The sequence below is a fragment of the Quercus lobata genome, chromosome 11, assembly GCF_001633185.2.
Source record: "Quercus lobata isolate SW786 chromosome 11, ValleyOak3.0 Primary Assembly, whole genome shotgun sequence".
In the NCBI taxonomy this organism is placed as follows: Eukaryota; Viridiplantae; Streptophyta; class Magnoliopsida; order Fagales; family Fagaceae; genus Quercus; species Quercus lobata.
Window position 1 is genome coordinate 26,870,089 of NC_044914.1, and position 23,179 is coordinate 26,893,267.

Below are 23,179 nucleotides of genomic sequence, written 5' to 3' on the forward strand. Positions count from 1 at the left end.
GCCCAATAATGATGTTGGGCTCGCACATGAAAGATCCCTCACAATATGATTTGTAGAGAGTGGGCTTGAAAAGCTAGCCGTTGGACACGGGGTGATGTTCCGGTCTTGATTTTAGAGGAATTCATATAGAAAGAGGAGTTGGGTTTGAACATTTAAGCCCTACAGTGTCGCATCCTATGGGGTTGGACTCCTCGGACTTGATCCGAGGATTATTAAGGTCTTACCCCGATTACCCGACGGTGGGTTTTTCTGTGATGTGCAGGTGTTCTCCTGATATTTTCCCCCATTGAGTCCCTTTTTTTTTTGAGGTGGAATGGGCCTCCTCTCCAGATTCACCTACTTTTTCTTTTATACTAGCCTGCGTTAGCTGTCCTTCGTCCACGTGTAGGGTCAATCTTTACAAGGTTGATATTTGTCCCATCAGTCTAATCCCAGAATTGTTGGGGATGGTTGATAAAGCTGGAGAATACGGCTCTGTTAGGTGCAGAGTCTTATCTGGGAAGGGTAGTAAGGATAACTCTCCCAAGATATTTTAGATCTCCTTCCACATTTGTTCCTTTATCTCTTTTTTACCCCTCCCCTCAATGGAGCTTTGGGTCTGCCGAGGACGAGGACGAAACTGTCCTCGGCTGCATCTCCGGGCCATTACCTTTTTCGGCTTGGGCCTTTGAACTCCCCATGAGCAAGTGGGCCTGGCCCATAAATTATTGGGCCCCACATTAACCTTTTATATTATCACTTGTTTTTGACATATTTAGATTACAAGGCCATAGTAATGCATTTTTTAAGAATATTTTAATAGTAAAAATATTTTATTGTTGCACCCTGCCTCACCCGCACCCTTTTTTTAAAAAAATTGCGGAGTCTCGCACCCACACCTGCACCTACACTCGAATCCTAAAACGCACTCGTGCTTCTTAGCAAAAAGCTATAACCGTGGACGTCAACTTAAAAAATCTTTGAAGTCTATACCCAACTAATTGGGTCAGCTATAAAGATTTGTATGATGTGACGTCATATACTATATATTAGAAGTTGTGATTGTGTCAAGCTACAAGCTCCTCATGCCAAGTGGCTCTCCTTATTTTAAAAATTGGGTAAATTACATAATTCTTCAATAGTTTGGGGTTGTTTCAAATTAAACCATAAATTTTATTTACTTTTTAAATTAAAACCAGTACCTTTTTAAATTGCTTCAATTCACTATTTACATAAGTCTATGTTAACTAAAGGCAATAGAAACTCTCATAAAATTTAGCTAAAATCAATCCAAACACACACACACACACACACAATCATTCCATGTAAACTTATATAATAAAAATCAGTTATTTAGTTATTGTTATCAAAACATTTACAATAAAGTATAATAAGTTATTTAGCTACACACACGCCACCCACTCACACACACCCTATAGATTTAGCCTCCTGTTTTCTGATAGTAAGATTTAAACCTAAGACCCAACACAACCACAACCAACTCTTTGACAACTCAGCCACCTAGTCAATAAACTCTTCTTTTGTTTTCTAATTCATGACTAACCCTTGTGGACAAAAACAGCAGAGGGTTTTATTCTCGTAAGTTGGGCTTTTGCACAGGCTTAGTACTTTTCAGTCCATTGTTAAGCATATAGAGGATTTCCTTTGACTGAAAATAATACTTTCTCCTTCTCAGAATATGTAGGGTGCTCTTCTTTTGGGCCATCCCAAAATTTTTGGGAGTTTCCAAAAATGAAAGCATCTATCCATTTAACATCCCTATTATCCTTTAATTTGACATCAAATTTTCCCAAATTTGAACCCACCTTTTAAACTGCATAAGGGCATTTTAGGATGATTATGTTGTTTACCTTGTTTCATAAGAATGATTTTTCAATGCCCATCTATTTTCAGATAAGGGAGTAAGACTTTGGTGGTGTACGGTTGTACTTGACTATGTTATTGACTTATCATTTAGCTTGAGTGTGATAAAACCAGAAAGTTTCTCTCAAAGTATATGTGACCATAAATTTAAGACTTAATTGTTTTGAGGGTGCAGAATAGTAAGATTACTTATCAAATGATGCAGTAATTCTATGTCATTGCTACAAAAGTAGTGCACATATTAAGGTGTGGATAAGCAGTTCATAGCCAACTTATCTTCAAGTAACCAACTGTCAACCTAAAATTATGGGAAAACTTTCCTTCATTCCAAGTGTCGTTATGTGCATAAACTGGAATGAGGTTTCAGAAAGAGGCATCATGGCCTTGAACTAAGGATGTGGTTCTACATAAGTTCAGTATGCTTGATGGAAAATCCATCATTAAAAAGAATTTCTTTCATATTTTTTACTTTCTAATAAGTATTGTTTTTCTCTCATATCCCAAGAATGAACAGTAGGGCGGACCATTCAGAATTCTTTATTTGCAGATACCCTGATTAACTGAGGGAACGAAGCTGGTTTATAGTTAGCATACAGTTACTTTCTGTCAATATTTCACATATATGTCCTTCAAGTTCTGATTTCATATTTCTTTCCTATATACAATCAACATACTAATGTGTATCACTGTCAACAGGTTCCAAATGCTGGACACTCTGCTAATGAGCCAGGCACAGCTGCAGAACTTGTCACTGCAAATGAGAGGCTGAAAAATATCATCAAGAAGAATGGACTTTGAAGGACTTGCATAGCACACATCAGAAGATGAGAAACAAGCTTCTTGTTTGATGTTCCTAGATGATGACATCTGAGAGAATTAAGGTTCCAAATAATTGAAGCTAGTTTAGTGGAATATAATGTATGTTGAGTTTTACTGTGTTTAGCATGTATAATTAAGATTGTTTATTGCTCCACATTGGCACTGCTCCTTTCACTGGAATGAAGACCTTGCTAGTCAACAGAGTCATGGTTTTCCCATCCCACCTGCTTTATTTCTTGAAACTTGGAATTTGTGGTTCAATACACTGCAAGAGTGTGCAGGGGCTATAATTTTATTCGAAATTATTCATCAGCAGCAGCCCAGGTAAGCACGAGAAGTGCTCATTTTACTGATGGAGGTGATCTCTTGAACATATTAATGCATTAATCTAAAGCATTTTTTAGATTTGTGTATTGCAAAATGGGGCTTGTGGTCTGTCTGGATAGTACCAATGTTATAGATATGGAAATTATTTATCTTGCAATAAAGTTTTATGTTCATATGAATTTATTTTTCAGTTAGAAGTTTGGTAGAATTTGTGTGAGCTGGACCGTGAACTGATTGGTTACCCTTTTCGTTTCACCAAAACCGCTTAAATGGTTGGCTTGCCCTCTGCTGAAAGAAGCATTATGGAGTATTACCCCTCTTGTCCAATTGAAACCTAAGGACCCAAGGACTTCTCTCTCCATTTGTGAGCGTTTTGCTGCCATTAGTCCTTCTAAAGAGGACAAAGTATATATTAAGGCTCAGTGGTCTCATGCTTTGAACATGAAAGTTTTTGGTAGAAATGTAGGGTACTTGTATGTTGTCAAAGATTTAGAACCCTGTGGAACCTAGAGGTGTTTTCCTTAAGCAAGATCAAGTCAAGTCTTATCACTGTCCACTTCTTTTGAACCTTTTTCCCAGTAGAGATGCTGGTTTGATCAGGCCATAATAAATCTGGGAAGGTACCTGGGCTTTCCCATCAACAAGAAAAGGAGAGAGATAGAAATGATTTAATTTTGAAATAGAAGTGCAAGCAAAATTGGCAGGTTGGAATTGTCACTGTCCTCATCAAATCAAATCTACCTCTTCAATTGTGACCAAAAGTTAAGTGTGAATTTGGATAATTAAGTTTGAGACCTTGGACTGTGTCTTTGTGATTGAATTTTGATTATTAAGTCATTGTGCTATCATGTGAAGGGTCTCACGTCGAGTATATACTAGATTGGTTTGAGTTATATAAATGATTACAAAAGGTTCAAATTTGATTAATCCTTGTGTGGGAATAACAAAGGTTTGACTAACTTTTACTTTGTAAGTGACATGGGTGTCAATTGCTAGCTAACAATATCCCATTCAGTTTGAGAATAAGCTTTCCCCGATGGGGAATAACAACAGTAAAAAAATAGGCGATAGGACTGACACATCGTTTATTTGAAACTACACAATATTGTTATGTAATATTAAACAAGGTTTCAAATTTCAATCATGAAAATTAACATCAAAGGAACAACGTGCTTTTAACAGCAGTAAGCAGGACATATTTTTTCTTATAATTTTTTTAAAATGTATCAGAGACTTACAAATTGATCATTGTTTGTTGTTCTGTCCACCTTCCTTTCACCATCTTCATGCACATCATAGTTGGGTTCACTTTTTCCATGGACTTTTTAATTTTTCTGAGATCGGAAACAAAATATCAATCATATAGCTCCATGAATCTCAGTTATGAGAGGAAAAATAGTTTGATAATAAACTTACCAGGTATACATTTTTAAATATTCTTTCTGAGTTTCTAACCAGAGGCGTTGGAGCTGTTGTAATTTCTTTCAGAGGGGCAAGTTTTTTCTCCAAGTTTGCTTCCTCAAGAATCCCTCTTTCCTAAAACAACTTAATTGACATCAGATATGAAGGAAAAACTTTTAACTGTCTCTTTAAACAGACAGGGTTGAAAAAGTTCACATACATTAGTTCTTAGCCTAACAGGCTTGGGATTTGTGGGCTTTGGTTTCATATACTTCACACTAAGAGCACTGGTGGCAGGGCAGCAGAGATGGAACTGTCTTCTAAAGTCAAGTCTTACCTAGCTCAGTTAACCTGCATCATTTTTTCAAGTTGGGAAATGAGACTAGGATGAACAGTTTGTACAGAAGCAGATCTGACAAAACAAATATGATGTTCTAGCAAAGAGGCAACCTTTTGTGATACTTTAAAGTATCATGCTTCCCCAAAGTTATTCTTTCACGGTGCCATTATTCTGATTCTGCACACTCTAGTCATTTAACACAAAGGGTAAAACTTAGGCACAGTTCTTTAAGTACAGTACATTAGGTTCCCTTCTTAAAATCTTGACATCTGTCCAGTTTAACAAACGGCGTTAAAACTTAATTTTTTTTTCCCCTTCTTCCTTCTTTTACCTGCACTGCACTTGCAAGAGAACCCACGGCTTCATATTTCAGATCTTTCAAATGGTAGGATCTGTGGCTTCCGCTGAAGAATAAAGAGATGAGCTATGCTTTCTACTCCAAATAAATCCAAATAAAGTAAAAAGCCAAAATTCACTGTGGAAAATCCAAATAAATCCAATAGTCATGGGCTCACTGCAACTAAAACCATATAAAATAATAAAAATAACCATGAAGATAGTGGAGGTACTCCTTTTGAGAGAAGAAAAAGGAAAACAAGGAAGTCCATCAGCTATAAACTTGTTCTCATCTCAGCCGATCAAAAGCTATGCTTTCTGCTTTCCCACGGTGCTCACCAAAAAGCAAACAAAAAATCTCCAGCAAAAAAAGTAAAAAAGAAAGGAGAAAATAAAGAAGCCGGCGATTTTTTGTCGCTGGAGAAACTATGGAAACCATTACTTTAACTATTCTAACACTAGATCTAGCTGGAAACCGGCGATCTGGCAGGAGAAGAAGAGGTATGTCACCACGGTGGAGCCATCAGTCTTGAAAAGGTTGAGCTCTGCGGACGATCTGAGAGTGGCGAAGATCGGTCCGGCGATGGAGAAGGTGACAATTTTGAGAAGAGGCAAATCGTTGGACTCAAAGCTTTTTGCTTTTTTCCCCTTTCTTCCTTATTTTTTTGCTGGGGCTTTTTTGTTTGCGTTTGATGATGATATCTATTTATTCTTCAACAGAAGGCACTAATCCTACAATGCCAGGATCTGAAGCCATGGGTTCTCTTGCAGTTGCAGTATAGGAAAAAAAAGGAAGAAGGGAAAAAAAAATTAAGTTTTAACGCCGTTTGTGTGGATTGTTAAACTGGACAGATGTCAAAATTTTAAATAGGGTACCTAATGTATTGTACCTAAGGTACTGTATCTAAGTTTTGCCCTAACACAAAAACAACGCTGATATATGATCTGCAAGAAAATAAGACCATCATGATAACAAGAAATTGTGAATGCACAAGTTCAATACCTGTTAACATCTGATGCCAAAAGCATTTTTCTTTTCATCATTATCCAAGACTTTACTGTCATTTTCTGTATCATCACAGGTCACGGCATTTTCCTTGTCATCGTTTTTCTTACTTTATGAATTTCCCTTCTCCCTGAACTTGATATTATTTTCTCCTCATAATCACTTCCTCCACTAGTCCCTTCAGCTGCTCCACTTAAAGATTGGGAATTGGGAACATCTTTTTCTACTGAATCCCTTTCTTCAGAACTTTTTTGTTTGAGAATCCTTTCTTCAGAACTTGATAAGGCAATAATGTCAATGATTAAATTGAAATTAGGTGTTAAGATTATCGACCAAATATATAATTTATCCTAAAATATTTTAAACTGAATAACAAAACTCAACTTACTACACAGTCTACACTAGCACTATATTAATTATTAACATACACAACCACACTTATTGATATATAAATAATACAATAAGTGTCTACTTAACCAATCAAAAAAATCACTAACTTTACTATTCTTTTACTTGAATTACTAATATTAATATTTTATAACAAAAAGTTAATATAATATGATAACAATACACACATATGTAACAAACCATTTATGTTTCCTAATTATTAATTTATATAAAGTTATATTATATTTATATTATGCATGCACATGTTCACGCACATCACAATTCACACAAATAATAATAATAATAATAATGCGCACAATCAGTATCTAACATGCACTCACACACATATAATATAAATTTAGAATGTAGAGAGAAGCACTCACAACTCAAAAACACTCACTCTTTACTCTTAAAGTCAAAGACAACGAGAGAGAGAGAGTGTGTTTTTAAGTTGTGAGTGCTTCTCTCTATATTATAAATTTATATTATATGTGTGTGAGTGCATGTTAGATACTAAGAGAGAGAGAGAGAGAGAGAGAGATTTGTGATTTGTGATGTTGTTTGGTTTTGGGATGAGCTAATCTATGTTGTTTAGTTTTAGACTAGGCTAATCTATAATCAAGGCATACAAAATTTAAGCCAGGATATACAAAAAATAATTTTAAAGGCAAATTAAACTATTAAATATATATATATATATATATATATTTCAAGTTGGGGTTCAAATAATCAAGGTGAACAACATATAGTGCCACCTGAGATTACAGTCCTACCATACTATACACACTACTATATGAATTGAAATTGTTTTGCAATTAAAATTCTGAAAATATGTTTTAGAAACACGATATCAAACTGGAGTGAGTAATAACAAGTGTATAATAAAATTTTCCCAATGAAAAACAAAACCACTTTTTTTTTTTTTTTTGATAAGTAACTTAAAAGTATATTGAAAAAACACAGCCCTGTACATAGGAAATGTACTTAAAAGGCAAAGACATCAAGAAATAAAAGTACAATGCTCAAGCAACCCAGAAAGGGAAATACAAGAAAGAGAAGGTAAAACCAAACACCATTCGAAAAGAGTAGAAAAGAAAAAAGACTTAAACTCAAGAATGGACCGTTCACGATCCTCAAAGCTTCTCGAATTCCGCTCCCGCCAGATACATCACATCAAATAGTGCGGCACAATCCTCCAAACAACTATATTACAATGTCGCTTGAAATTGCAAGACCAGCAATCCAACAAATCCGCCACCCTTTGCGGCATCACCCAACAAATACCAAACAAACAAAAGATCATACTCCATATCTCAGATGCAATAGGACAGTGAAGGAGGAGATGATCCACAGATTCCCCACACCCTTTGCACATATAACACCACTCAAGAACAACAAAGTGCCTCTTCCGAAGATTATCAATAGTTAGAATCTTGCCTAAAGCTGCAATCCAAGAGAAAAAAGCAACCCGAGGAGAAACCTTCGATTGCCACACCATTTTCCAAGGGAAGGGAATGACAGTAGAAGGGGATAGGGAATGGTAATACCCACTCACCTTAAAACCTCGACTGCAGGCTGGCTTCCAACAAAGTTTGTCAACACCAACACCCTGGACCTTTGTGGAATAAATTAGGACCAAAAACGAATCCAAAGAAAGCGACTCTTGGTCATTCACTAAGCGACGAAACTAAATGTCTCAATTAACTCTCTCATTAGCGTAGCTCAAAACCTTAGAGACCGAAGCCACTCTTGTCCTACTAATATTATACAATTCTGGAAACTCCTCCTTAAGAGGACGATCCTTACACCACACATCATCCCACATCACATCGAAGGCACTTGGAAAATTTCAACTAGCCACTTCTAATGCACTTCCACAAACAAACACCATAAGCCCCCAACACAGATTTTGTACACCAACCACCCGACTCATTCCCATACTTTGCCCCAATGACCCTTCTCCAAAAGGCATCATTCTCCCAACCATAACGCCACAACCATTTGGCTAATAAGGCATTATTAAACCTTCTCAAGCACCGAATGCCTAACCCTCCATTCTTCACTGGCCTACAAACCTTAGACCAATTCACTAGGTGAATTTTACGATCATCCCCAATACCAGACCAAAGAAAATCCCTTTGTAACTTCTCTATCCTCTTAGCCACCTTAGCTGGAATAGGAAAAAGAGAAAGAAAATAAGTAGGTAGGCTAGAAAGAGTACTCTTAATAAGGATAACTTTACCCCCCTTGGAAAAATACAACCTCTTCCAACCAGCTAGCCTTCGCTCCATCTTCTCCAAGATAGGATTCCAAATAGACTTATCTTTAAAAGAAGCACCCAATGGGAGACCTAAATATTTCAATGGAAAAGCAGACTCCCTACAACCCAGAATCTCCACTAACTCATGAAAATTAGGCACATCCCCAACTGGAACCAATTCAGACTTTCCTAAATTAATTCTTAGCCCCGACATCTCCTCGAATCTAGAGAGAATCCCATGCAGAGCTGTAATATGAGTGCTGTCAGCATCACAGAAAACAAGAGTATCATCCGTAAACAATAAATAAGACACCGACATCAAGGAACCAGCTTCATTTCCAACTGTGAAACCCAAAAATTGGCCAGTTGCAGTAGCCGCAACCAACATACGGCTCAAGGCCTCCACGACAATATCAAAGAGAAAAGGGGATAAAGGATCACCTTGCCGAATTCCTCTAGAACTCCCAAAAAAATTAGAAGGATAGCCATTGATCAAAATGGAGAATTTAACAGTTGAAATACAACACCTGATCGACCTTCTCCACTTTTTAGAAAAACCACACTGCTATAACAAAAACATGAGAAACTCCCAATTCACATGGTCGTACGCTTTCTCAATGTCCAGCTTGCACAACACCCCCGGAACCCCCGCCTTCAATCAACTGTCTAAACACTCAAAAGCAATAGAAACAGAGTCTAAAATCTGTCGACCTTCCACAAAGGCATTCTGAGATTCAAAAATAAGACCGTGAACCACCCTTTGCATTCGATTGGCTACCACCTTAGCAATAATCTTGTACATCCCACCCACCAAGCTAATAGGACGAAAGTCTTGTACATCCATAGCATCAAATTTCTTAGGAATGAGAGCAAGAAAAGTAGCATTAAAGCTCTTTTCAAACACAGCATAGGCATGGAAAACATGAAACACATTCATAACGTCAATTTTCACAGTGCTCCAACAAGATTGAAAAAATGCCATTGTAAAGCCATCCGGACCTGGCGCTTTATCCCCTTTGAACTCATTTACCACTCCAAAAACTTCATCCTCATCGAATGGTCTGTCCTACCAAGTGGCATCTTCCTCAGAAATACTAGAAAAACAACCTCATCCAAAATAGGTCGGTGAACCACATTCTCCGAGTAAAGCTGCCTATAGAATTGAGTAATACACCCTTCAATGATCCCCTGATCTGTAGATAACTCACCATCCACCATAAGTCTATCGATAGTATTGCTTCTTCTATGTGAATTTGCAATACGATGAAAGAACTTTGTGTTCCTATCTCCCTCTTTAAGAAAAAGAGCTCTAGATTTCTGCCTCCAACAAATCTCTTCCAACAAAATAGATTTTTCTAAATCTCCATGAATTCGATCCTTTTCCCTCCTTTCCTCCACTGTAAGAGCACGAACTTCCTCGATAACTTCCAACACTTTAAGATCCTTCCATAAGTTTTGCACCCTTAGGCCTATATTACCAAACTCCTCCACATTCCATCTCTTCAAATCCAATTTCAGCATCTTCAACTTGTTGGCCAAAGAAAAACTAGGAGTTCCTTGGAAATGATAGGACCCCCACCATGAACACACCTTTTCCAAAAAGCCCTTATCCTTTAACCAAATGTTCTCAAACCTAAAAGGTTTTTTGCCTCCGTGTAAATTCCCGCCCTCAAGAAGGATAGGAAAATGATCAAACATCAACCTAGGAAGACGGCGTTGACAAACAGATGGAAATTTCTCCTCCCAATCTGCGGACAAAAGAAACCTGTCCAATCTGGAACTAGCAACAACCTCTCTAGAGTTAGACCAAGTAAAATTCCCCCCAACCAAAGGTAGATCAACAAGGCTTTGCTTGGAAATAAAATTTGAAAACCGAAGCATAGCTGAAGAGAAGTTAGCAATACCAGAACATTCAGAAGGAAAACGCACCACATTAAAATCACCACCCACACACCAAGGCACATCCCACCAACTACGTAAGCCAGATAACTCTTCCCAAAGAAACCTCCTGTCTCTATCACTATTGGGTCCATAAACACCAGTGAAAGCCCAAACGAAATGATCCGCACATTTTTGAATTTACATGAGACGGAGAAACAACCCACCACTTCGTCCACCTTATCCACAACCCTGTTGTCCCACATCAACAAAATCCCACCAGAGGCACCCATTGAACCTAAATAGAGCCAATCCACATGTTGACCCCCCCATAAACTACAAATGGTGCCTCTATTAATTAGCTCCATCTTTGTTTCTTGCAGACAAACAATATCTGCTCTCCACTTTCAGATCAAATTTCTAACCCGAAGTTTTTTATCCTGCTCATTCCCTCTCACATTCCAAGAAACAATTCTTAAATTCATTGATGCACAACAACAGCCCGATCCCTACTATCACTCCTGCTCCTTTCTGAATCTTTCTCCTCACCCAACGAGCTCTTTAAGCTCTTCAACTCACGATGCCCTTTGAGCCTAGCCTTACCCAACTTCCTCTTAGAATCTACAACAATCATCCGCTGTTTTCTTCGCTCTTCTAAAGCTAGAAGCAGTCCTGTAACTTGTTCTTCGAAACCCTCAAGCGAGGTCCTGACAGATTTCTGGAAAGTTTTAATTCTATTAGTTACCCAAAGTGACAGCTTGGTGTTATCAACATCAACCTTGCCCCCAATCTTCTCAGCTATAGGAAACTCCTTGCCCACAGAATTATCCATCGCCAGAGGTGCCACTTCAAGTGGATCACCTAAAAGATTCCAATCCAATAACTCCTCATCAGAGTTCCACACCTCACCCTCTGACCCAAAATCAAAAACAACAGAGCCCCCAACACCCTCACCCTCAACCTCAGAATCCCAACAAACAATATGTCCCTCATTAACAAGATGAGTCAAACCTGGATTAGGTACACCCTTCGGTGTGAGCTGATTCGACACAGAATCAGGGGAGCGATAAGCGGAGAGCGGGATAACTATTTTCCTCCCATCCCGGAGTTCGAGCATCCAATCCTTAGAATTACCCTAGGTTTTGCTCAAATCCCCAACAAAGTCACTGATTCTAGGACTAAGATCGTGAGGCGCTATGGTGAACATCGGTTCTGAAATCTCTGAACCCTCTGCATGCTGAATTGGCACTACTGATATATTCTCCAAGTTCCCCTCTTCTGACCCCACTCCAACTGCAATCCTCACTGGGTTACTAGAACCCACCTTAAGAGTGAGGGTGGCGGCTGAGATTCCAAAAACCTAGACCCAGGTAGCACCTGAAGCGGCACCGAGTGAGAATTTGGAGCCTCAGAAACATTTGCACCAAAAAGAGGCAAAGACCCAAGCCCCGACTCATGACAACCCGAGACATTAGACCGAGAAGAAGCCATACATGGTGGCAGCTAAGAATCCAAAAGCCCAGACCCAGGCAGCACTTGAATCGGCACCGAGCGAGAATTTGGAGCTTCAGAAACATTCATACCAGAAAAAGGCGAAGACCCAAGCTCCAACTCATGAACACCCGAGACATCAAACTGAGAAGAAGCCACACAAGACTATACTGCGGAGTTGCAAGCGAAGGAGGAGATCGCATGTGAAGACCCAATCCCAGGCAGCCGTAATGCTCTATCGGAAGAAGCTGAAACTCCTGTTTGAGTTACACCAGGAACGATTTTTGAATTAAAATGTTGAGACCTAGACTTGTAACCAAAATTTTTAAGAGACCCATCATGGGCTTTTAGTTTCCAAGTAGCAAAAGATCGAGGCCCACTACCATTAAACAGCACAGTTTTAAAACTATGTGGCTTATTAACTCCAATGGGCTTCACAGCAACCGGGCCCACCTCCTTAATCTCGGAGGATATAACAACCCACTTCCCTTCATTCCCACGTTCCACACGCAAGGAGATATCCAAGGACAGAGAAGTATTAACGCTAGGATTTTCAGTTTCATTTATGGCCGACGTGACTGACATGACTTCCGCCCCAACATGATGCTTGTCAGTCCCAGAAATCCCTCCCCAAGAAATACACGATTTCAAATTTTGAAAACCCAAAGCAGACTCCTTACCTTTGTTCCCCAAACCTCCAAGTGCCTGCTGGACTTTCTCCGTCATCCTCACTGGTCTTAAGGTGGCACTCCTGTGCTTCGCACCGTTGTTCTGAATTTGCGGAAGGATAGTCTTCCTCAACTGAACTCCAAAACTTTTCTAGCCACTCCCCTGTTTTCCTTCCGGTATGATAATGAAACCCTTCCGACGGCCTTTATCTAACTCAGATACCAACAGAAAAGAGCCATAGGCATTGGACCCCAGTTGCATAATAAGAACGCTATTACCCTCCCTAACCGTTCTCGCAAACTGACCCAGATTTGGCTTAGATAGCAACTCCTCAACGTGAAACAGAATCCTGTTAGCGCACTCCTTACTCAAACATACAGAACGAAGAGAACTCCTACCTCTCTCAAGAATACGTAAAAGGAAAAAAGACCCCCCTTCCTCAATAGCAAACTCAAAGGTTTTTGCTTCATAGCAAACTCAAAGGTTTTTGCTTCAATGAAAACAAAATTAGAACCTCCCATTATAATTTTACTACTCTTCTCAATTTGGACCAATAACTAACTAATGGGATGGAACTTTGAAGAGGATAAAGGGAAGAGCATTGGAACCTTTCAAAAAAATTGATTAATAGTTAATTGGTATAGAATGTGTGATGGTACTTTACCCAATCACTTTTCTTACTTCACACAATATCAATTCACCAAAATAAAGTTTGGTTACAAATGTGGAGGCCACGACGAACAATAGATATATATTTGTCTCTATCATGCGCGACAAGGACACATGCAATAGTGAGTGTCTAATTATTTCAACTGAGTCATGAGCTACAAGGACTCATGTCCGAGAGAGAGAGAGATCTGTGATGTTGTTTGATTTTGGGATTGTAGACACCCTATTTTACAACTTGCATTTAACCAACTGGTAGATCTTAAGATTTGTGATACAAAACAGATCTTGATGCTCTAACGATCATAATGGTATGTCATGGGTTTTGATCGGGCCACCTGATCAAAAATTATCATACAAACAACTTTCAATGATCATGGCTCGCCTGTACGATGGGCCTAATCACATCCTATTCTAAACACTTAATTTTGATCGGTTCTCACAAGAATTAATTTGAAATTAATTAAGTGTGATTTTTGATTGGATTTCATTTTTTTTAAGAAATAATAAAAAAAACGTTTTTCTTTATGGCATCTTATCTGCTCTGTTTTTTTTTTAAAAAAATTTCTGGAGATATGATCCATGAAAAATTCAAAAAAAAAAAGAAAAAGAAAAGAAAAATGCTCAAAAAACGTCATTATCTTCAGCTGTAACTTGAATCGCATTTTTAGTCAGAAAAATGTTGAAATTTGGATTTCTCTATTTCTATAAAAGTTGTAGAGAATTAAATTTCCTTTCAAAAAACATCAATCCTGAATCAATTGGAATTTTGAGCAGCAAGTTATGGCCAAAATACGAAACAGGTGTAGAAGATAACACAAATTCAGCATTATCTTCAATTTTCTCTCAAAATTTCAAATGAGTTCAACATCAAATCTGTTCAAGCCTATCTAATAGACTTATCCTTTCCCTTTGCTTCAGAAGAAAGATTTTTGAAAAATAAATTGGGTAAAGAAACAGATACAGCCTATGAAAAAATTCAAAAATGCTCGAAAGACGTTACTATTTTCAGCAACAATTTGAAACACATTTTTGGCATGGATAATTGAATTTCCTTTCAAAAAACACCCACCTTGAATCAATTGGAATTTTGAGTGGAAAATTAGAGCCAAAATACGAAACAGGTGCAGCATCATTTCAAAATTTGAATGGAGATCAACAAGAAATTCGTCCCCAGCTCATTTAAACAGGTTATCTCCTCCCTTAGCTTCAGAAGAAAGCTAATAACTTAGCTTTAAAGCTAAGCCATCTCTTCCCCTATAAATAGAGAAGACCTCTTCCATTTTTTGGAACCCGAATTCCCTCTGGAGAGCTAGTGAGAAAGCAGAAGAGAAAAACTATTGAGCAACCATTGTTCTTACTTTGGTTGTAGTTTAGTACTTCCTTGCTTTCTCCCTAACTCTTTAAGTGATCACTTCCCCCTTTTAATTTATGCTTGTAAGTAATTAATTGTTTTTTTTTTTTTAATTCTTTATACATGCTAGAATAGATGCTTACAAATCATTATTCACTTCTTTTATGCTATGCTTGGATGAACATGCTTATATGTCTTATTGATTATCTCTTACGTGCTTAGATGAACATTTCTAGGTGATACACAATTTTCTTTTGAATGCTTAGATGAGCAATTCTAGGCTAAAACACAACTTTCTCTTTAATACTTAGATGAACATGTCTAGGTAGTTGTTTTACTTTTTTAAATGCTTGAACAAACATGCCAAAGTATTTTGATTTTGTCTAGATAAATATGTCTAGGGTTTTTCCTTTACTTCTCTTCATAATTGCTTGGATGATCAAATATGCTTAAAGGTTTTATTTTTATTTGTTTCTCTTTGCAATTATGTTGATGACAAATAACATGACAATTTTGTTTTTCCTTCACATGCTTAGATGAACATGTCCAGGCTAGGAATTCTTTATTTATATTGATTTCTTGGATGAACATGTCATTGCCTTCATTTTCTTTTACGTCAAAATTGTTATCTAACAAGTTTTATTATTATTATTATTATTATTTTTTGTTTCTCTTTATGTCAAATTTCCCTAACACATATTTATTTACAATTCCTGCAAATCACACGTTTATATTACATATTCTTTGTATTTTTTTTGACATGACATGACATTGGCCACCTTAACCTAGGAGACCGATTTTACCGGACGAGATGGGTGCTTAATCCCTTCCCATTTTGTAAATTAGCCTCCGAACCAAGATCAAGGGTTCTAGACTATACTCTTGTATATATAATTTTACTTTTTTTTTTAGAATGTAACTAGGAAATTAAGCAATGTAATTTACTTTTCTTAGATTGTATCTAGGACAAAAAAGCATTGTAAATTTTTATTACAAAATTTGATGTAAATTGTCATATACATTAATACAACAGAAGTATTTTTCATTATAGGTTTTCTTATTTTTCCTTTTAAATTAAATAAGTGGCGACTCCATGTAAAACCCTCGATCTAGGGGGGAGCACATTTTACAGGGATGGGTTTATTTGTGTTGTTATTTGGTTTTTGATTGGGTTGATCTATGATCAAGGTATGTAAGATTTAAGCCAGGTATCCAAAAATAATTTTAAAAGTAAATTAAACTATTAAAAACAATATTATATATATAATTTTTTTTTTCAAGTTGAGGTTTAAATAACAGTTGTGGTGGCGGAAGGTTGGGTAGACAGTTGCGAAAGCCCAAGCAGGCAATGGCAGGGCCATCAAAGTTTTAATGCTCGATTAATTTGGATAAGAAAAGAAGAATGTGAAACTCACAAAATCAGCTTTTAAGACTGCTACTGGATCATCTTTATGCTCATCATGAAATTATGTTCAAGTCAAAAAGAGTCCAACCAAATGAATCATCAAATCCGGAGCCAACATTACTGGCATTTGGGATTTTAACATGCACAAATGTAGATTATCACTTCAAATAAGCTGTATTGCAAGGAAACCATTTGATATTATAAAAAAAGGTGCCTGCAGAAGTCAATGAATACTAATATTTGCAGATATGGCATAAGTGTAGTATGATAAGGATCTTCACCATGAAATTCCTGCCAGAGTGTATGAAATTGGACTAGACCAACTGGTCCATATATCCAAAAAAGATATGACGAAAAAAGACACATCTTTTTTGGTAAAATCTAATTTACCTGACCTCATTGTTTTCATACATTAGTATTATTTAGAATTTTGAAGGACACATTTTTTCTTATCTATCTATTTGCTATTTGAGGTTATCAGCTCAGTAACCAAACAGGTGACTCAGAACTCTTTTACATTTCAACCTCCAGCTTGATTTTACAAAAAAACCATCCATATTAGCATGTGGAAATGTAATATTAATGAAATGGTGGAAGCAAGAATTCTCCATAACTCGAAATATTAAACATAGGGGGGAAATTTATAAAAATTGAAATGCATAATATATTTGGTTTGCAATAGGTAACAATTTTCTTAAAGTATCATCCGCAGGCAATCATTTGTAACATAAGGACAAACAATATACACCCAGAATTGCAGACAAGAAAACTCTAGTGAGCAATTCTATCTGTAAAAAAATATAAACATCAACCTTGAACAGAATCTACTCAACTAAAGGTCTGCATTAGACACAGAACACAATGGAAAAGCATTTAGGCCTACCTTTAATAAATAGTTTGCAATGTCTCTCACTGTCTTGTAATCACCTTTAGATATAGAACTTGCAATTAGGGCCTACAAATAGATGAGAATAAGGAAGTCAATAAAAACACTAACTTGTAATTAGGTTAGTAAAATGTGATTCAAAGGGGAAAAAGTACACTTCTCCTTTTCGTTTTTATTAGAAACTAAAAGTCTTTCCACAAAGTCATCATCAAATATTTCCCATTCTCCAGTTAGTTGTTAGACATTACCCCTTGTTTATATAAATTTTCCTTTACCATTGTTTATATATATACAAGAATCTCAGTCAAAAAATAAATACAAGAATCTGTATTTGTTGATTTTAGGCTAAAGTCCAAAGCACACTAGTTTGGGGGTCTTTGAATTTTACACCTAGAAATTTCAGAATTTTGATTTTATCCTTTGAAGTCATATTCTGTTTGCAACATAAATTTGCCAAATGTTTAGTTCGTCCAATAAAATGATGCCATGTGGCATAATAAAAATAATGTAACATCATTTTGTTAGACAAACTAAACACACATAATAACATTCCAAATACCTTTTTTTAAAAATATTACATCTTGAGAGTTCATAAGGAAATGAGACAATCATTAAGCCCTTATTTGGGAGTTTTAATGGAGGGAATAAAAAGTCAATTCCCTTGTTTGGAAGTTTAAATGGGAGGAAATGGAATGGTTAAGAGGAAATATTCATTCTTCTCTACTTCCTCAAAACTTTAAATTTTCATTCTCTCCAAAATTGGGAGGAATTGGAGGGAATGAAGTTAGATTTAATGAATTTTTTACTAACTCCCAAAATACACCTACTTTATTTTGAAATTTTACCGCACCCTCAAGCTGAGTTAGCCCACCGCAGGAAGGACACAGAATTGAGCACAAATTTGTGAGTGTAGGAAAAAAAATATTCATAAATATTCATAAATCACCATCATCTCCAGTACAAATTATCCTAGAGAGCCTAAAGAAAAAAATATTCAAGAAACATGAAATATAATAGAATCCACCAACAATTTTTTAACTTGGGTACTGCAATTGACAATGATCCAGCAAATCATAGCTCCAAGATAAGTAGCACCTATTGTACTTGTAGAACCATCACCTAAAAAAAAAATTACATTATAATGGAGAAATGGTACATAAAAGGAAAAAAATATAAAAGTTCCCAAAAATGACCACATTTCGACCTACTTCTATGAAACCTTTGCTAGAGTCAAACTTGTTTGATATGAAAATAAACTCATATAGGTTAGTTAACAAGCATATTCAAGAGTGTAACCAACCCATAAAAATATGACAATAATAAACACATAGCATGGCTCAGCTCGCGTTTAACTACCATAAAAATTGAAAAATACGAAGTTCAACTTAAAGCATACAATCCAAAAGTTCATAATTGCATGAAAGTGCTTATAATATACAATCTAGAAAGTCCTTTATAAATATGACATCCCAAATGAAGTTTCATGATTCAACCTAACACAATTCAACTAAAATATAAGTTCCATAAAACTCGTCAAATGCTAAGCATCACATATGATCAAGTTGGAGAAACCAAAACAGAGTGCAAGAGTACCACCCATAGATTCCTTGTTGATGTCCAAATTCATAACATCTACCTCAATCTCATCCAATCTTCATTTGTGCAATTTCTATGGCAAAAAATACAAACATTAATAATTACAAAATATAATCATTAAAAGTGTAACTTCTGATTGCGAACAACTTAGACTAACTAACAAAGCTGTAGATAAAGCAAACGAAACATAAGAGGATACCTTTGTAATAATCTTGTCAAAATTCTGTATTAGTAAATAACATATTTCATTTAGGCAACATTCTTACCAACCACTAACTTAGACAAGCAAAATACTCTCAAGGAGTCAGTTTCATTATTAGAACTTGATATAGAGAATTCTGGAGCCTTCAAAAGGAATTACACATTTCCATTTAAACATGGACACCCATCTATTTTGCAAAAATCAATAGTTTTTATCATTATGCCAGATTTACAACCAAAGTCAGATAGGTCTACAACTAAGTTAAGCATTAAAACCTATATGACTACAATGTGAATATTGTCATGTTCTTACCTACCCATTAAAAGGTCTCCAAAAGCAAAATATTAGTACCAAGTTAGAGAGCCCATCGTAGTTTTTGTCAATTGAGGAAAAAAGCATCTCTCTGACTCTCACACTCACACACACACATGTAAAAAGGACATAAATCCTCATAAAGATTGAGCCTGTTAGCTATCATAATACTAGTCCTTTTTAAGTCTTTGTTATGCTCTGTTGTTGTTGGTTTTTTTTTTAAAATTAAAATAATGTTATTGAAAATGAAAACGCTGCTCTATGTTCATGATCAAGAACACAGAGAACCTTGGAAAACACAAGCAAATGAATCAGAAAATTGAGAAGGATTTTAGAAATTAAAAATTGAGGTACAAATAGTAAAACCTCATGTCCTAGACAAATAAAACAAGGTATGAAGCAGGATAGTCTTTAATTCAATAGGTCTATCAACCTCCTCAAAATTGTGACCATCATGCTCCTTCCAAACTAATCACATCACGCATGCCGGCACCAAATTCCATACATTCGGGAATATTTTCCAAACCAATTACGCCAACCCAAAAGAATGGGTGCTATTTTGTCCAGGACACCCAATAAATCCAAAAATCATAAACACATTGCTACATAAAGCATGAGCAATATCGCAATGGATCAAACGATAATCCACTGTTTACCTACTGCATCTACACATACAACACTAATTGACTAGCAGTAAACCCCTCTTGTTGGGGTTATCAATTGTGAGTATAATCACCCTGGCATGTTCACATACTCACATTCAAGTCAATTTTAGTTAAAAAAGAACTAGGTTTCAATCAAGAAAGGGAAGAATTATATTTTCATAATTTGAGGGGCGCAAACAAAAATGACTGAGAGCACACAAGTGCTCATAAAAAGGACCACATTTCAACCTACTTCTATGAAACCTTTGCCAGGGTCAACTTGTTTTATATGAAATAAACTCATACAGCTGAGTTAACAAGCATATTCAAAGTGTGTAACCACCCCATAAAAATATGGCAATAATAAATACATCGCATGGCTCGGCTTGCCTTTAACTACCATGATGTCATGTAAACTCCTGTATTCACATAGGTTGCTTGTTATATACACCCATATACCATAGTCACTGCATAAGAAGGTGGAGCAGAGCATACCTGTTCCTCAAAAGGAAGAGAACCACCATCAGAAAATTATCTTATGAATACTTTGGTTTCTTCCGCTTTGATGTATAAGAGCAGTGATCCCTGCAAGTCAGGTTACTATTAGTAGCATATCAGACAATTGTTAAGTCTTTGTAAAGAGGTGAGAGAAACTTACAGCAACTGAGCATCCAAGATATCTATGCTGCGATCCATGGGATACTTGTGGGTGGCCACAACCGAAATATTCAAGTCCTTGAAACCTTCTTTGCCTGGGTCCATGTTAGATGTTTTAGAAACAACAATTATGACACAATACAAGTAAGGAATTTCAATGTGCTGATCACGTTCCCTCAGCCTCCAATTAGTATTAGGAATGAAGGTGGACTGCAAGAGAAGACAGAATTTACTATGACCTAAATGGAGAAGACCGTGAGGACGATGCTCAGTTAGTAATTCTTTCTTCCCAAAAATTTCATCGCAAGTGTTGAGAAAGCCCTCGAACCACTCATCAGTAATCAGATTGTAAGCGTGAATAACCAATTCATGTCTAGCGAAATAATCGAAGGAAACCCAATAGAGAGTATCACCCTCTGCTAAAGCAGTATTAGTTGTCTGACTGAAACCAAAACCACGAAGTAGCTTGAAGACGGACACGGGAGTATCGAGTGGTTCCCAAGACTGATCATCAATGTTGTATGTAAGGAAACGAAATTGAGGAGGACGATCGCCACTAAGGAATGAACTGACAAGAATCTGCGCCTTCTCGGGCTTAAGAAGAAGAGCGACAACACTCCGACTATGATGGCCAACCTCCACTGGAGGATTGGGTAACGGTTTCCACACTCCTATTTTAGGATCTAAAACTTCCATCCAGGGAGACTCAACTTCCCGTACACCACCTAAAATGTACAACTTTCCGTTGACGACGAACTTGTGTGGGTTGACTCTACTAACAATCGGTGGAGGACCAGGCTGCCAACCATCAATATCACCACCGGTGAGGTCGAAAATCTGAACTCGATCACGAAAGTGATGACGGCTAATACAATAGATAGAGGAGTCTAATGCTGCAAAGTAACACTGATTCTCAATCTCCATCACCGAAAGCGGATTCAGCTTTTGCTTTTGCTTTTGACAGTGTGCGTCTGCGTCTGCGTCTGGGACATCAATGGAAAACCATTCTATCTGTGATACGATGGCTCCATCATCCCTCTCAGTCTCCGACCTTTGCTTGTCCAGGGTGAAGCCGCCGAAAAAGATGACGGGTCTATCGTCATTTGGCCTTGACGTTGTCGATGAACTTTCGACGGCCATAGAATAGAATAGAATAGAAGAGAGCTTGGGAATTGTAATGGGATGAGAGGAAATAGGGGTTTTATACTTTTTGGTTTCGCCTGTGTGCAGTTTCCTCTATTGGGCCATCCTCGGCTCTTCTACTCTTTGGGCCTAATTGTTGTTCGTTTGGGACATTAGGCCCATATCGTGTCATCTATTGTTGTTTACTTTTCTTGTTCTGGTCCTTAGGGACAACTCTAGCTTGTTTTGGAATATTAGACCCACTTCAAACCTATACTCTTTAGGCCCACTTCTTCCTTTGCCTATAAATTATAAGCTTCTTCCTTCCTAGACCTTAGGTCCGTGTCCACCTCTCCTTGGATTTTTGGGTTAACAATTTACATTTTATTTTTTATGGTTCAATATGATTAGTGGCTGCATGCTTATTCAAGTCGGACGGCAAGATATTATAAATGTCCTGAAAACATGATTTGTTAGAGTCCAGAAGGGATTCTACACTCAAAGATTATTTTTGCCTATTTATTTTACTATTTAACTTATTTTTGCTACTATTTATAAGTCTCACTGCACTTTTTGGTACTATTTATTGGTCCTACTGTATTATTTCAGCTAATTTTTATCAATACTTTCAGCAAAAAATTTTCAATTTCAGCAAAATAAGTAGATCTCAAACGGACACTAAATGTAGCATGAATAATAGTTTATTTTTATTTTTTTTATATATTTATTTTTGAGAACAAATAAATAGTTTCTTAAGCTCAGTGGCATAGGATTACAATGTAGTTAAAAGACTATTTTCGATGCTGGTATTAGATCATCCAATCCTTGTAGAAGCTTGAGAAAAGGAAAAACCCCGTTTAAGTTTGAGAATATGTGGCGCCAACCCCATGATTTACTGTTTAACTAAGGGAGTGGTGAAACAACTATATTGTAGTAGGAACAACTAGCTTCAATTTAGTGAGAAGCTACTTATATTAGAGATTCTTGACCCATCTAATAGGGACTTTGTATAAAATATTGGCTAAGGTGCTAGCCAACATATTAAGAAGGTAATCTACTATTAAATTCACAAAATTCTTTTGTGGAAGGTTGATAATAGATTCAGATTTAATAGCAAATGAAGTCTTGGATTTAAAAGTTTGTAGTAGATCCAATGGATCATTTGTAAGTTGTACTTAGAGAAGGCGTATGATTATGTCAATTGGAATAGTCTCCTTTATTTGCAACAGCGATTTGGGCTTAGAAAGAAATTTAGGACTTGGATCAACATGTATCTTTCTTCCTTCATATTTTCAGTTCTCTTAAATGGCAGCCCTGCAGGTTTTTTGGAGAATTCGAGAGGGTTACAACAAGGGACACCCTATCCTCTCTTTTCTTCATCCTAGTTATGGAGTTGCCTTGTAAGGTGATCGATAGGGCGGTAGAGGAAGGTTGTCTGATGAGGTTAATAGTCGAGGGTAGTAATGGAGATGCCTTAACTATGTCATACATTTTTTGCACTTCATTTAAAATTAAAAAAAAAAAAAAAAATTGCTTTCCTCTACAGATGATGCGATTC

The 23,179-nt window shown here is 36.8% G+C and overlaps 1 protein-coding gene and 1 long non-coding RNA gene across 2 annotated transcripts; both read right to left on the reverse strand.

Annotated features, from left to right (window-relative positions):
- Nucleotides 1-4,242: 4,242 nt before the first annotated feature.
- On the reverse strand, nucleotides 4,243-6,266 carry LOC115967560. Its single transcript, XR_004086479.1, has 4 exons — nucleotides 6,090-6,266; nucleotides 4,631-4,936; nucleotides 4,426-4,545; nucleotides 4,243-4,343 (listed from the first exon to the last, which is right to left on the reverse strand). It is a non-coding gene; the product is annotated as an uncharacterized LOC115967560 (long non-coding RNA).
- Nucleotides 6,267-18,416: 12,150 nt separating this feature from the next.
- Nucleotides 18,417-21,639, reverse strand: LOC115966637. Its single transcript, XM_031085835.1, has 4 exons — nucleotides 20,739-21,639; nucleotides 20,501-20,594; nucleotides 20,338-20,427; nucleotides 18,417-18,757 (listed from the first exon to the last, which is right to left on the reverse strand). The coding sequence occupies exons 1-3, from the start codon at nucleotides 21,637-21,639 to the stop codon at nucleotides 20,379-20,381; spliced, it is 1,044 nt and encodes a 347-aa protein (XP_030941695.1). The 3' UTR covers nucleotides 18,417-18,757; nucleotides 20,338-20,378.
- Nucleotides 21,640-23,179: the final 1,540 nt, after the last annotated feature.